Below are 14498 nucleotides of genomic sequence, written 5' to 3' on the forward strand. Positions count from 1 at the left end.
CCCCCCCCTGCTGGGGAGATCCAGAGGGACAAGGAGACCAAGGCCAAAGACAGAGAGAGGGAGCACTCAGACTCCTGGAAAGACAATGGCACAGATGAGCATAAGCTCAAAGACAACCAGCACAGCGACAAGGACACACCTGTCATCCACGACGGCCGGGTGTCGGAGGACAAAGTGTCCAACAGGGGGACGCCATCGCCCTACGTCCGGCAGACCAGCCTAGAGCGTCCCAACGGCGGGCTGAGCCGGGACGTCCTGGAGAAGAAGGGGGAGCTGCCGTACGAGCACCAGAAGAGGAGCAGTGAGCTGAAGGTGAAGGAGGAGCGGAAGGAGGAGCGGAAGGAGGAGCGGAAGGAGGAGCAGGATGCAGCGGCAGAGAGGGCCAATGAGCATCTAACACAGGCCCCGCCCACACCAAACCTCCACCCTCCCTCGTCAATGCCTATGCCCATGAGCATGGCTAGCGTTCACTCCATGAACAGCATCAGTGGTCTCGAGAGGACTCGAATGGTGGCGCCCTTCATGGGTATCAGCCCCATCCCAGGGGCCGACAGGTTCCCTTACCCTGCCTTCCACTGGGACCCAATGAGAGACCCCTACAGGGGCCTGGACATTCACAGGCGGGACCCTTTGACCAGGGATCTGTTGCTAAGGAACGACCCTCTGCACCGGCTTACAGCGCCTCGACTTTACGAGGCGGAGCGCTCGTACCGGGACCGAGAGCCTCATGACTTTAACCGTGAGCACATGCACGCTCTCGCCCTGGAGCAGAGGAGGGAGCACGAGCGCGCCCACATGGAGGAGCGCGAGCGCCTCAACATGCTGAGAGAGGACTACGAGCATGGCCGCCTCCACCATGCAATGCACCATCCGGCCCTGGACGGACACCTCCCCCACCCGGCCCAGGGCCTCATGGCCCCCGGACTCCCAGGCATGCACTACTCCAGGGTCAGCCCCTCGGCTGCAGCGATGGCCGCTGCCGCCGCCGCCGCCCATCAGAACGGCATCATGAACAAAACACCACCCACCGCCTCTCTGAGTGCCCCGCCCCCTCTCATCCCCTCACTGGGGGCCCGGCCCGGCTCCCCCAGACGGACTACCCCCCTGGCCACAGATATCAGAGACAGAGCGGCTCACAAAGACATCGAGGCCCGGTGAGCCTCATCTCACTGAACTCCACTAAGCACTTAGCTTTGGGCAAAGCAAGACTGTAACATAGCTGTGAATAACTTAAGTGGGCAGAGACATGCCCACACTACGAAATGTTTTTGTATAAAACTACAAAGAGACAGTAATCATGGAACAAAAAAAGATTTTTCAAAGATGTTTTCCCGGTTTGCTCCAGCTTTTTGTGTGCATTCTCCCTCTTGTGACGCGGAGTAAGACTGAAGACTTTTGGAATGTACTTTAGCACTGACAGACAGCAAAGTGTGTAGATAATATGTACAGTCGCTGTGCTCACTCTTTATGGATTAAAATCATGGTACAAATATGCAAAAGGGTGTTTTGAAAGCTTTACTTTGAACACATGTAAATAGAGGAGTATTACAGCAGTGATTCAGAATGTGCTTTTTGCTATTTCCTTCATTTTATTTTGGTGGATGCAAATGTTGCATTGTACCAGAAACCCCATATTCAACTATGCAACAAATGCCTGGGCTCCCTTTCTAAAAGCTCGCCTTCTCATTACTACTGACTGTGTAACAATACAGGACAACAAGCTGTATTCTCTCCACAACTCAGACACACAGGTCCACGCAAACACATCAAGCTTTAACCCATTCAAAGGAACCATTTGGATTTAACAAAACGTTTTGAGAATGACTTTTTCAAACATGATTAATTGTGGTGACAATCCTAGAAACAGCTAATTCAAGTAAAACGATTTATATTGTAAAAAGCCAGCAGCACAAATGTTAACTCTTTTTCTCACTCAGTTCTAACCGGTGTTGTTCTGGGGAGAATGCAGCACATTAAACATCACTACAGCACATGTGTAAAGTACATGTTTTGGAAATAGGTTCTGTTGGTCAAACAGTGTATTAAAGTGCTTTCCTGAGTTGTTGTACTTACAAAATCAAAAGACAAAAAAGCAAGTCTAAACTATGGACCGTTTGTTTCTAACGAGCAGAGATCTATTTTAGTAGTCCACTGAAGGTTTAGTTGTGCGCTTCAAACTCTGTGATATCATGTCGTGCAGTGTTTTTTAATCTAACAGAAAAAGGTCCACCGGAGCCATAGTGGTTAGTCGATGCATATTGCAAAAAGATTGTTCAATGACATTTGTTTTGCTGTTACCCATGTACAGGGAAAACAAGTGAAGTCTTTCTAGATCATGTACACAAATGAGAAAAAAATGAAGCGACTGAATCTTCAGCATGCTCCTCATTTAAACTTGTGTTATGTAAATTGTGCCATGTTATTAAAAAATGTGTACTAACTCTGTCTGTGGGGCTTTTATTCCTCCACCTACTGAGCTGAGTAAACAGGCAATATTTCTTTTTGACAACGCTTACACAGTTAATGACTTTCCACATTAGACACCCAAGGAGGATAAACTACCTTGGGTGTCTCTCACGTCAGAAGTATTTTAAGTTCTAATTATAAAGTAGATTCTGTCACTTGATAGTCATTTATAATCATGTTATATTATTTGCCTGAAGACCAACAAGTGTCTCATTCCTCATGTCTGCTGAGCGGTAGGTGCTGACTTACAAGAAATTGCTTGGTAATGGTAAAAGAAAAAGGCAGAAGAAGAATACATCACACCACGCCAGCTATTGGACTTGTGCTCGGTTCAATAACAGTGCTTTAAACATCAGCAGCCTTCACTGGTGAATCATGGCACGGCACTTGTGTATTCCTCAGAGGAAGCAGGAGTTATTGACAATCCCATTACACTGAATAAAAACAGCATTCATGCACCCCTTCTCTGATGGATGTTTGGCACTGAAGCACCCGGGTCATGCATCAATCAAGTGTTGGCTCCATTCGTCACTAGTGGGAAATGTGGATTGCCTGGATTTCCTCCTGCCAAGTAATGCCTGCTGCTCCAGGGATCAACACTCACTTTCCTTTCAGACCTGATGTGCTGTCAGTGCAATATGTGGTAACTCCTGCTTTAGACCAGGAGGGGGCGCCAAACTGCAACAAAGACACTCATAACTGCTGCCAGAGAAGAGGTCATGATGAAACGACCATCTAACCTTGGTCTGCATGTTATGGTTCATTACATTTAGACCACAACAATTAGCACAGTAATGACAAGGCAAGCAATGGTTCCAGCTTCTCAAATGTCTTTTTCTTCTGATATTGTACACATAATACAATCAAATCAAGCTTTAATTATTGTCTGGTTTTAGCCTAAATAGAATTCATTTATATTAGGAACTTTTGGTTGCTTAAAGCAAGACATTGGAAACATAAGGAAAGCATTTTCAGATTTGTTTTAAAGATCAAACAATTGACCATTAGTCGAGAGAAAATGTGTATAAATCAATAATGACAATAATCAAAATCACAAAAATAATAACTGATAAATATTTGTTTTAACTATTTAGCATTATCAGTTGAGGGTGAAAATGCATATGCAATTAGCAAATCGGTTATGCTAAATACATTTCAATTAGCTTGTTATGTCCAACAACAGAAAACAAAGATATTCATCTTATTATCCCAGAACATGTTATAAAGAACATCTTCACACTTCAGACGTTAGAACCACGACCATCCTTTTTGCTTGACCGTTGACCGATGGCTGTTGCAGAAATGTAACTTGTTGATCAATTGATCATTTCAGCTCTGTTTCATGTCACTGTAATAACTTTCTCATTCCAGCCTGGGCAGCAGTTCAGAGATTAGAGTGCAGGATAGTCGTTTACCTCAGTCAGGAGGTCCCTTTAAACTCTTCATCACAGCTATTGTGTTCTCCTTCAGCCACAGCTGCAATCTGCTCCTATCAGCAATTTCTGGAACCGCCTAATCCAAACAGTAACCAAGAAAATCCTAAACGGTCTGAGTAAACTGCTTTTGGATGTTGCTACAAATCCTTCCTCCACTGGACGGACCCTGGCTTTCAGCCTCCGCCACAGGTTTAATATCTCTAAGCTTCGTCCCTGGATATGTCCCGTCTGCACATCCTGCCAGCAGAGACACAGCGCAGGGCTGGGCCTCGCTCCGATAGGCAAACAAATACCAACAGATTCTAATACTGGAGGATCCTACAATTCCCATTATTTCTGTGGCAAAGGTACACAAATTGAGCATCAAGTTTGAGCATTCACAACAATGTAATATCCCCGAAGCTACTCATTCAGCCAGAGTGATTATAATTACCCTAAACTGCAGCCACATTTATCGTTATCCAGAATCCCATGAAGTCACAGCCTGGAAGCGATAGAGAAAGCGTTAATGTGCACAGAGAGAAGCTATCCACTGTGTGATAGACAGAGGCTTCTGATTAATGAGCTCTGACAGCAGGGGGTCCGATGGGGTCCGATGGGCTTTCAGTGCAAATGGGATCCTGAGAATGTAACTTCTTTATCAAACAGCACACTGACAACTGACAACAACAACAATAACAGAGAGGCCTGATGAGACAAACACAACAAAGCCACTCTGCTGTTTACAGATCACTTAATGATGGATGCTTTTACTCCATGGATTACAGACGTTTCATGTAGTGGGTCTCCTCGCTGCCAATGTTTTTGGAATATTTCAGAATCTTGAAACGTCATGATTTCTTTGTTTAGGATTGGTGTGGTTTATTTGTATGGTTAAAAACACCTCTTGTGTTGTTTTAAGATGCAATTTAGGTTTTTTTGTAGATTACATTTGAATAAAAAGGCCCATCACAGCTCCATGTAGCATCTTGAAATGACTTGTTTCCAAACAGTCCAAAATGAAATGATAGAAGACTAAGAACATTTGCAAATATTTAAATTTGGAAAGTTGAAGTCAGTGATTTTTTTGCATCTACCCCTAAAAAATGACTTCTCTTTTACTAAGAGGGTTTTTTGTCCATTAAATAATTTCAGCTCTACTATAAAAAAGGCAAAGTAAGCATATTGTGTTATAATCTTGGATCAATAAAATGGGTTGTGCTAAAATGGTGTGTGTTGGTCACTTTAATCTTGCAACTGGTAAAGGTAAAGCTCTTTTTAATATTTATTTTTATACAGCTGGGTAATTTCATTAAAAAAAATAAAAGCTGTAAAATAATATTGGAAAGCATTTTCAATAAAAAGTACAATATTTCCCTCTGAGTTGTAGTATATTGGAAGTATAAAGTAGCATAACATGGAAATACTTTATGGTAAGAACAAGTACTTCACATTTGTACAAAGGATAGTAATTGGATACTGGATTGGATAATTGATTTACATCTGAAACTTCTTTAAAGGAAACGTTATTTATTTACATGTCACCTGTACACTCATAAGCATGTCTCTTTGGTCATGTAAGTAGCCTTCTGAACACTAGGTGGCAGCAGAGCACACTCCCACACTGTGAGGTGAGACAAAGGAGCCACCAAGGGAGTTTCAGAGGGAGGTACACAGTGGCACAGTCACTATTTGTCCTGAGAGAGGAGAACCAGTTTGGCAGGTTCACTTCCTGTGATGGCAGCATCATATGTTTGGTATTTACCTAGCTTCCAGAGAACACCGTCGTCATCATCACACATGCTGTCAAACTGGAAGAGCCACGACTCTCCCTTGGGTGTCTCGTTCTTATGTTTGAGCTCAGCTAAGAAGCAAATAAAGCCACGGTCCTCGATGTCAGCTGTCTGACGCCTGAAGCCTGGAATTCATCCCAAAACTGAGAGTCATCCGTCACATAACTGATAGCACACACCTCTCTCTGAGCTCACATGAAATCAGCAAACAAGAACACCTGACACCTCAATGCTTTTGTAAACAAAACCTGTCTCTGGGAAATGACATGCAAAACGCAGAGTATCATATACCATCAAAGGAATGGCACTCCCTGGCACCTGCAGATATTCTGTCTTTCTTCCTAATCATACAGTACATACCATGCATTACCTCCATCTCCTTAATCCAATGTACAACTGCACTGGTTCTGGCTAATCAACCACCCTTTTCCCCTGAAAGAAAACAATTATGTGGGAATGCTCATAGTCTTTTCTCCCTGCTGACAACAGTGCTAATCACATCCAAACAAACACACTCAGACGCTACTAAAAATACTCGCCTGTTTATAAATGGGCAGGCATCCCACTCTCGGTGGTAAAATTCCCCTGGTGTTTCCACTCTCCTGAGAAAAAGCCTGTAAACATAAGCGGGCCAGTACCACTGTCGACTCCTCTACTGGGATTAAGCTGATGCTCAGCCCTCACTAACAAGAGTTCATCCATTCATCATTAGTTTAGTGGTTGATGTTACATTCTGGAAAGGATGAGATCAAAAGAGCAAAAGCTGGCCTCAAAAATGAAATGCTGTATTAGTGCACACAGCAGATCCAGGGAAATTAGCATAATGCTTTAGACATACTGTACGTGTCCAATCATCTTTTACTCTGCCTGCACACAGTGGTCAGAATGAGACTGCTGTGCTGTTGGAGCCCTTTTCTGAAGAGAAGATGAGGCTTCAGATATAATATTTGCTTAAACTATTACGTAAACGTATTCTGACACCAGGTTCAAGCCCAAAGCAGCTGTACGCCCCTTAGCAAAATACACGTTTGTTTTATTGCCTCTGATAGATTCTTGTGATCCACCCAAATCATGTTTTCACTGTCCATGTGTTGTTTGTTGTCTGAGGTATTCTAGAGGATAACTAGCTGCTCTGGAGAATGTAAAGATGTCACAACACACAATCTAAAGAAGATGGAAGTACGCTAAAGAAGATCTGTGTCAAACATACTTGAAAAACAGGATATGCACAGGAAAACAAACACTAGTGAAGCCTTTCTGCAAGCAGGAATGAAAACAGTAATGTTCTCACAGCCCTGACCTTCTAAATGCAAACACACAGCTCTATTGTGACATTAGAAAGCAGAGTAGAACTGTTCACAACTGATTAAGGCAAAAGCCTTTTAATTCAACAGCACCCGGGAGGCCTTCAGACATGTTGCATTTACTCTACTTGTTATGTAATCCCGCTTCTCAAACAAGATATCCAAGGTTTATCATGCTGACCCAGATATTTTCTAGGCATGAAAACAATGCTACTTAATCTCATAGAGTCATTCTTCACCAGTTTAGGGCGACCTTCACACGGTCCATGCAGCAGGGCCTCATTAGCCGTGAAATACAGACGGATGAACTTTAATTATTGCACTTGTTCGTCCTGTACCAGAACATTTCAGTCAGCCAACTCACGTGGAACGCATTATTATTTGAATGCGGAGTATACAGAGTTTATATTGGGTGTCTAGGCTCTGACCTTCTCATTTTGCAGGTGCATTAACCACCAAACGCAAAATGATGGGCTCAGAACAGTCTCATAATACACAGAAGGATTCACACTTGTATTTCATGATCCGCAAAAGGATTCACACTTGTATTTCCGGATCCACACTTGTGTTTTTCAATTCACACACAAATGGGTTCCGTTTCATATACATGTAAATAAAATCCAAATACAGAAAAAAGTTTTACATATGTATTTTTGATCCTCACATATTTGTTTTCCGTTTAAAACCTCTGAACCTGCAAACCGCTTTCTGTGCATGGATCGCTGTGCATTCGTGTGTGGGTTTTTTGAGACTCCCCTGACGGTCACCCGATTCGTACTTGTAATTGTTTCTATCTATAGCCAATCAGATGTCTCCTTCATTCTAAGCCAATCACATGAGCGCGTCCCCACTAGGGTATGATTTATTGCGTTCATGACACTTCATATACGCATTTTGCGCTGTCCGGAGCAGGGTTTCCGCAGACAGAATTTATTTTACCGGACAAATTAGAAACTTACCGGTCATGTTTCAATAATAATAATAATAATAATAATAATAATAATAATAATAATAATAATAATAATAATAAGAAGAAGAAGAAGAAGAAGAAGAAGAAGAAGAAGAAGCAGAAGAAGAAGAAGAAGAAGAAGAAGAAGAAGAAGAAGAAGAAGAAGAAGAAGAAGAAGAAGAAGAAGAAGAAGAAGAAGAAGAAGAAGAAGAAGAAGAGTGCAGAGTGCAGAGTGCAGAGTGCAGAGTTTCCGTTAGCAGGTAATTACCGGACTATGACCGGATATGGCTAATAACACGGGAGTAACGGATCCTCTCTTTTCCTCTCTCCCTCCCTCTCTCCTGACAGCCCATCATGCAGCTCGCTAAAACTTCACTCGTGATTATGTCCATATCGATCAGATCCAGCTCTCCTGATCGGCCTTTATAGAGAGCACCAATCAAACTATTAAGAGTGAATATCGCCGATAATGACCGGCGGGGCTCCCCCCCTGTCTAGCACTGATCGATTAGGCTAAGCTAACCTGTAGCTGCTCCCTCCACACTCACAACAACTTCATACAGACATAAATAAAGCAGCTGTATTCGCCATACAGGAAACACACATTTAAGGCTGGTGCCCCACGGGAAATGGTGTAGCTAATGAAATGATTAATGGCAAATGTGCTTCTGTTAAAAGGCAGCCAATACACTTGTCAACCTGCACCCTAGTGGAAATACATAAGCAGCATGAGCCCTTTTGTTTCAACAAATTAAAATACACCTGTAAAAAAAGTCAAAATGTCTGACGCGAAAAAGTCCTCTTGAGAGCAAAAACGACACAACTTCCTCTCAGTGACACAGGTGCATTGGGTGATGAAGAACTAAGGAAATCCACAAAACAATTGTCAAAACATGTATTAACCTAACAACAGTATAAAAGCATCACAAAGCACCCGTAAAATAAACAAAGGAAGAACAAACGCGCTTAGCCGCTACAAGAACTTAATTCAACCCTATCCAATGTAGGCCCTTCTTAAAGCAGCTAGCATAGCAGCGAAAGCTAGCAAGCAAACATTTCAGCATGTCTGTTAGACATAAGCAATACTTTCAAAACACAAGCAAGGACAAAAAGCCAAGACATTTTTAGCACAAGTAGTAAGTAAAGACTTACCTACGTGGAGTTAAGCGGTGACCCCGGAATCTGTACAGAGAGTCGCGGCTAACGACGACGGGCGTCAACGACGGGCCCCCGCAGCATGGAGTCTGTTTGAACAAATCATCCTGTAGCACGCACTGGGCAAACGTACATAAAACTGGCCTGCACGGTGCACCAGAATTCATTACGTAATAAAAGAATAAACGGTGAATAAAAAAAAAAAATGTGTTGCCTGGCAGCTGTAGACCTCATTAAGCTTCATGACTACAACTCTGCTTGTGTGACGTATTGGATTCAACCTTCCCAATGAATCCTGTCTGCTTCCTAAACCTTAAATTCAGTCTTGTTCAAATAAAAAATGTCTTGGGTTTTCCTGACTTGAACTGCAGCCAACAAGTGGACACACAAACAACCCATGTCTGCAAATATAAAGAAATACACATTAGTAGGCTATGTGTTGTTAATGTGGTCAGAAAGGTTTTTAGTCAAGGATATTCGCCGAATGAAGCCCACCTGTAAACCATAACAATATCATTTTGAGGATGACAACATAAATCTCCTCATCTCTTAAAAAGGCTCACAGACCAAAATTGATCATTATAGTATCACTACAGGGTTTTGACGAATTAACAGCAACATGTCAAGTCTGTGGTATAGCTAGACCGGCCATTAATATGGTGAAGCTTATAATATGTACAATTTACTCATACATCATCATGGTCATTTTAATATATGTTTTGTAATGCAGTATTGGCTTATGCTTTATTGTGAAGTGTTCGTGTTATTTAGTTTTCTCAGTATCCACAAGCAACATCATTTTAAAAACCTTTGTATGAAGTGCAATAGGAATCTAATGTATATTGACAACAAAACAAAAATGTCAAAATGTATTATATTCTATTTACTCTATTAGATGTAGTTTGTTTAAGTGAGAATAGTGTTTGCTTTAATTCCTGGCAATACAAAATCCAGACTACATTTTTTAATGGGAATTGCACAACGATGAATAACCAGAAAATGACATTTCCGGGCAAATGTATACTCGGCAGTGAAAATGTTTGCTTTATGCACCACTGAGCAAATTTCCTAGAAATGAATGTGAGCCCTCTTTCAACGCTTTATCCCATTCTCTTTTATACTTCCAAACCCAGTACCAAGCTTCAATCTCATGCTGCACCTGTGACATCTGGAGTGCTGCATGGAGGGGAGGATTCAGTCTGTGAAGGTGGCCTGAAGTACGTGTCCAGCATGAAGAGAAACATTGTCTAATTGCTGAGCTGAAAATAGCCTGAGATAGGGGGGGGTGGTTGCTCTGCTGAAGGAAAAGGGATTGCCCCATCCTGTTAAATCACCACCTTGACCTTTGCCCTCACTGTGGCCACCAAGGGTAATGCTACTGACATGGATACACACGGACAGCACTAACACGTATGAACACATACACGGGCAGACACTGGAAGACACACATTCGATATATCACTGACATCACTGTGGTAATAATAGAGATGACCCCAATCATCAGAGGGAGAAAAAAGGGAAACTCAGCCCCATTCCCTTGCCAAGGCTACATTTTATTGCTGGCCTCCATTGCACCTTCTTGATGACATGGCATTGGAGGATGATCACCTATAATAGAGTCCAGCCGAGGTGCAGATTAAAAGTACAAATCACATTGTAAACGACTGAGTGGAGTTGCACTGTGTAACCTCCATCTTGGTCTTAAACCAAGGTGCTCCTCTGGTTCTAATCTCTCATCTTAAATGATGAGAAGAAGATAAGAAAAGATCAAAGGAAGTGAGAGTGTAGACTACAGTATATCAGTGAGAGATATTGAACCGAATGTCCGGCCTCTGAACCTTCTTGTATTCTCCTCTCTTCTCCAGCAGCATATGGCAGCAGGTGGGGGAGCATCTCTGAAGATGTTAATTTCCCCACAAGCGGTGTGTCTCCTGTGGTAAGGAGCCAAGTGCTGCTCTCTCTTTTACTCACGCTACACGCAATGTGAATAAAATGTCACATTTGCTGATGTGCGTCATCTCACTGATCCATGAAACTCTCCAGACAAAGTCTCGTCAGAGAGAGGGGGATCTTGATATAACATGATGTTCTTGGACTGAGTCTAATCTCAGCATGCATCCACAGCCACAACCTACTTCTCCCTAGAGCACAGAGGGGAAGGTCATCCATCAAAAGTCACATATTAGTCATAGACATGTGAGCAGCGAAGGGTCGAAATAGTGACCCAAAACGATGCTGAGATGCAGCAGGCGTAGAGGTTGGCCCTTAACAGATGACTCCATATCGACCAAAGGAAGGACAGGAGAGGTGGGGAGGGAGGGATGTCGGATGCTGTGCCAGAGCTCTACTCCACCCAGGCCGGGAGATGGGGAGGACTGACAAATTAGTGCACAGCAGCTGGGTAGGCCTCCTGAGAAATCTGGGCTGTCTGCAGGCGTGGCAGACAAAGTGGGAAGATTGGCTCAGGTTGGACTCGACTCCCTCTCTGCAGAATATCCTCCGCTGTCTCCAGCCACAACATGCAGGTTGTTCAAGGCGATGTAAGGTTGAGTGCCGTGAGTGTTTGCATGGTGACACATTGATGTTGTGCCTCCTTCTCCGATTCCTTTTCATTTCACATGGCACAGTGACTGTGCATTTAAAGATCAGACTGTCAGCTTTAATTTAACAACAGTCACACAGACTGGTTGCGATGTTAAAATAACTACACATCTATTTGCCTGCTCAGCCTCCCACATGTGTTATAATAATATTATGATCATTAAAGGGATATTTCGGATTGCTCTAAGTGGGGTTGTATGTCAGTGTATAACCTATAGCTTGGAGCAAAATGACTAGCAGCACAGAAGCTAGGCTGTATTGATGTAGAGAGGGGCTGCAGTAAAAAGGATTTTAGCCATCTGAAACAAATCAATATCTGTTAAAGTAAACACTATATTTAAAATATTCTTACAACCTAAACTAGTAATCAGACAGCCCTTGTTCCATTCTCTCGCCAAAGCTGCAGGTCTACCGCTGCCTTGAGTGGTTAGATTGTATACTTTGGTGTTTAACAGGGTTTTGGAATCACCCAAGTCACCGAATAACACAAGCAACTAACCAATCGAAGCAGCACTAGACCTGCAATGTAGCATCAACATCTAGTGCTGCTAAATAAAGCGGAAGTACCAAATTTGTATTTAACTCATGCCTCATATTCAGGCATAAAGTTGTGCATAATTAAGGGCATGGCCACTTTGAGTGACTTATGGGTGCTATTTCAGGGTTGCTAGCCACTAGCTGTCTGCTCGGTGCCCACTTTAAGCTTGACAACATCTCTTCAGAAACCTGTGGGCAACATCACAGAGATTACACACCGTATTCTAGTCAGTCCATTCCAGAAATTCCTGTGTTCTACAAGGTTAAATAAGGTTATTATCAATGGACTCAATGGTATCTTTGGCGAGAGCACATAAAAGTAGATGGTTATCATAGTTAAATAATTCAAAATATAGCTTGATATCTATATGTTTTAGGTGGCTACATTTAGAAGCTGCCCCAATCCACAGCAGTACACTGTTCAGCTTCTATGCCAATATTCCTTTTTGTTTCTCTAAACTGGGGGTGTGCCAACTACCATCTCCTGAAGGTAATAGGCTGGCTAAGGATAAGTACCTCATTCAACCCCTCTTCAAACAATCCAAACTATCCTATCCTACTACAAGAATGCTGAAAAGAAAGATAAAGAGAATTTTACACCCAAATGAATGGCTTTTAGAATTATTCCAAGATTACTGCATCTATCTAAATACTGCTGTAACAGAAAATAGAGGGACAAGGTCCAAAAATAGCTCTTGCTACCCAGTCAATTATCCAATGTAGCTGCAAAAGCTTACAATCACATCATAATCTGTGTCATATTACATTCAGAGTGCTATGAGTGCCGAGCCAAAATGTTAATGTACTGCTGTGCCAACGGAGATGATGGAGCCCGCCCTTTATACATATGCATCTTCCTCTATCCTACCCAGAATTCCCCCTGCAACCCGCTCCCAACCTGGCTGAGGTTTCTAAAAATGGCAGAAAGCTTAACGTCTGTGACAGCAGACGTCATACTGGAAGAGAGCGACTTTCATGAGACCCATGCTTTTAGAGGTCTCTTTTGTTAGCAGGGAGCGAATCACGCTTAACAAGATAAATCATCCCGCTAGCAGCCGGCTTAGACTGTGTACAACCAGATAAGGTTGCCAAGGAAACCCTTCTGGAGAACCAATGAGCTTTTTTTTTTTGCCATACCAACCTCCTTGATCTGTGCAAACAATTAATACCTTACCCAGGCAGAAGGGAGGGAGCCGGGGAAGTGGGAGGCAGGCACAAATCCCCAGGTGCTTAGCACAACACTCTCTCCCTTCAGCTATGTGAATGAGGACATGAGGTAAAAAAAAATAATACCACAAATGGATATTGGGCTGGAAGACACTGAGGGATGATGTATGATTCATTGTACATTAATTCAATGAGAACAGCCTTTAGTCCATAAATCTAATCTGCACACAGGAAGTAGCACATATCGCTAATATCCTTTTAATGAATGTTTTTGAATGCAGGGCCATAAAAGTGCCATTATACCCTGCCACATCCATTAGTAGGGAGGTTGTGATTGTGCAGGTAGTATCACTGCAGCTGAACAGACCCGCGCAGAAGTGAACCCCTGATGTGCAGAGCTGCTGGGGAGCCATTAGAATCCACAAGGGACTCAGACTGGCCACAGATCAATGCTCTGGGGCCCTATCTATTACTGACATCCAATTATAGCAATGGACGTCCGCTTAGCACTGCTACTAAGTGCTTTAGTCTTTTTATTGACTACCTGTCAGCAGCCTGCACACAGTGGAGCTATTGGCTGATAATCGATCTATCCACATGTCAAGATAACCAGCATGTATTTAAGTGTATAAAGAGTGTGAGGAAGGCGACAGGAACATGGAACACCAACATGTGCATGATCTGCCCCTCACTCATTAACTAGGCATTTCCCACCGTTCAGCAAGCTTAATTAGAAGGCTAATTTTGTACAACTTTGATTAGTGCTGGCTTGCAATGAAAGTAATTACCCACCACATTAACTAAGAGGGGTAATTGGCTGTAATTGAAAAAAAAGCTAGACAAATGTTGACACAAATGACCATGATGCTAAGGGACAATACAGTGTGGCAGGGGAGTGGCTATATGTCAGTAAGAAGCCTGTATATAAACTATACAAAGCCTATATATAGAGCCTTGCACACTGTTAAACAATCTATGTGTCCCAGTTTATTTCCTGTTGCAGTGTATGCGATTGACATCAGCTGACAGGAAGTAGTCATGGAGCAGTTGCCTAGCAATGCATTTATGTTGAAACGGTGTATAGGATATTAACAGTGCTGGTAGGCGAGCC

The 14498-nt window shown here is 42.8% G+C and overlaps 1 protein-coding gene across 1 annotated transcript in view; it reads left to right on the forward strand.

Annotated features, from left to right (window-relative positions):
- The window catches only part of auts2a (activator of transcription and developmental regulator AUTS2 a), a 276189-nt gene extending 273749 nt beyond the window's left edge, over window positions 1–2440 (forward strand). The window contains 1 exon segment of the mRNA XM_034114083.1: window positions 1–2440. Coding sequence (XP_033969974.1) covers window positions 1–1158 — 1158 coding nt within the window. The 3' untranslated portion in view covers window positions 1159–2440.
- Window positions 2441–14498: the final 12058 nt, after the last annotated feature.

This window comes from Trematomus bernacchii, unplaced genomic scaffold (assembly GCF_902827165.1).
Source record: "Trematomus bernacchii unplaced genomic scaffold, fTreBer1.1, whole genome shotgun sequence".
NCBI classification, from domain to species: domain Eukaryota; kingdom Metazoa; phylum Chordata; class Actinopteri; order Perciformes; family Nototheniidae; genus Trematomus; species Trematomus bernacchii.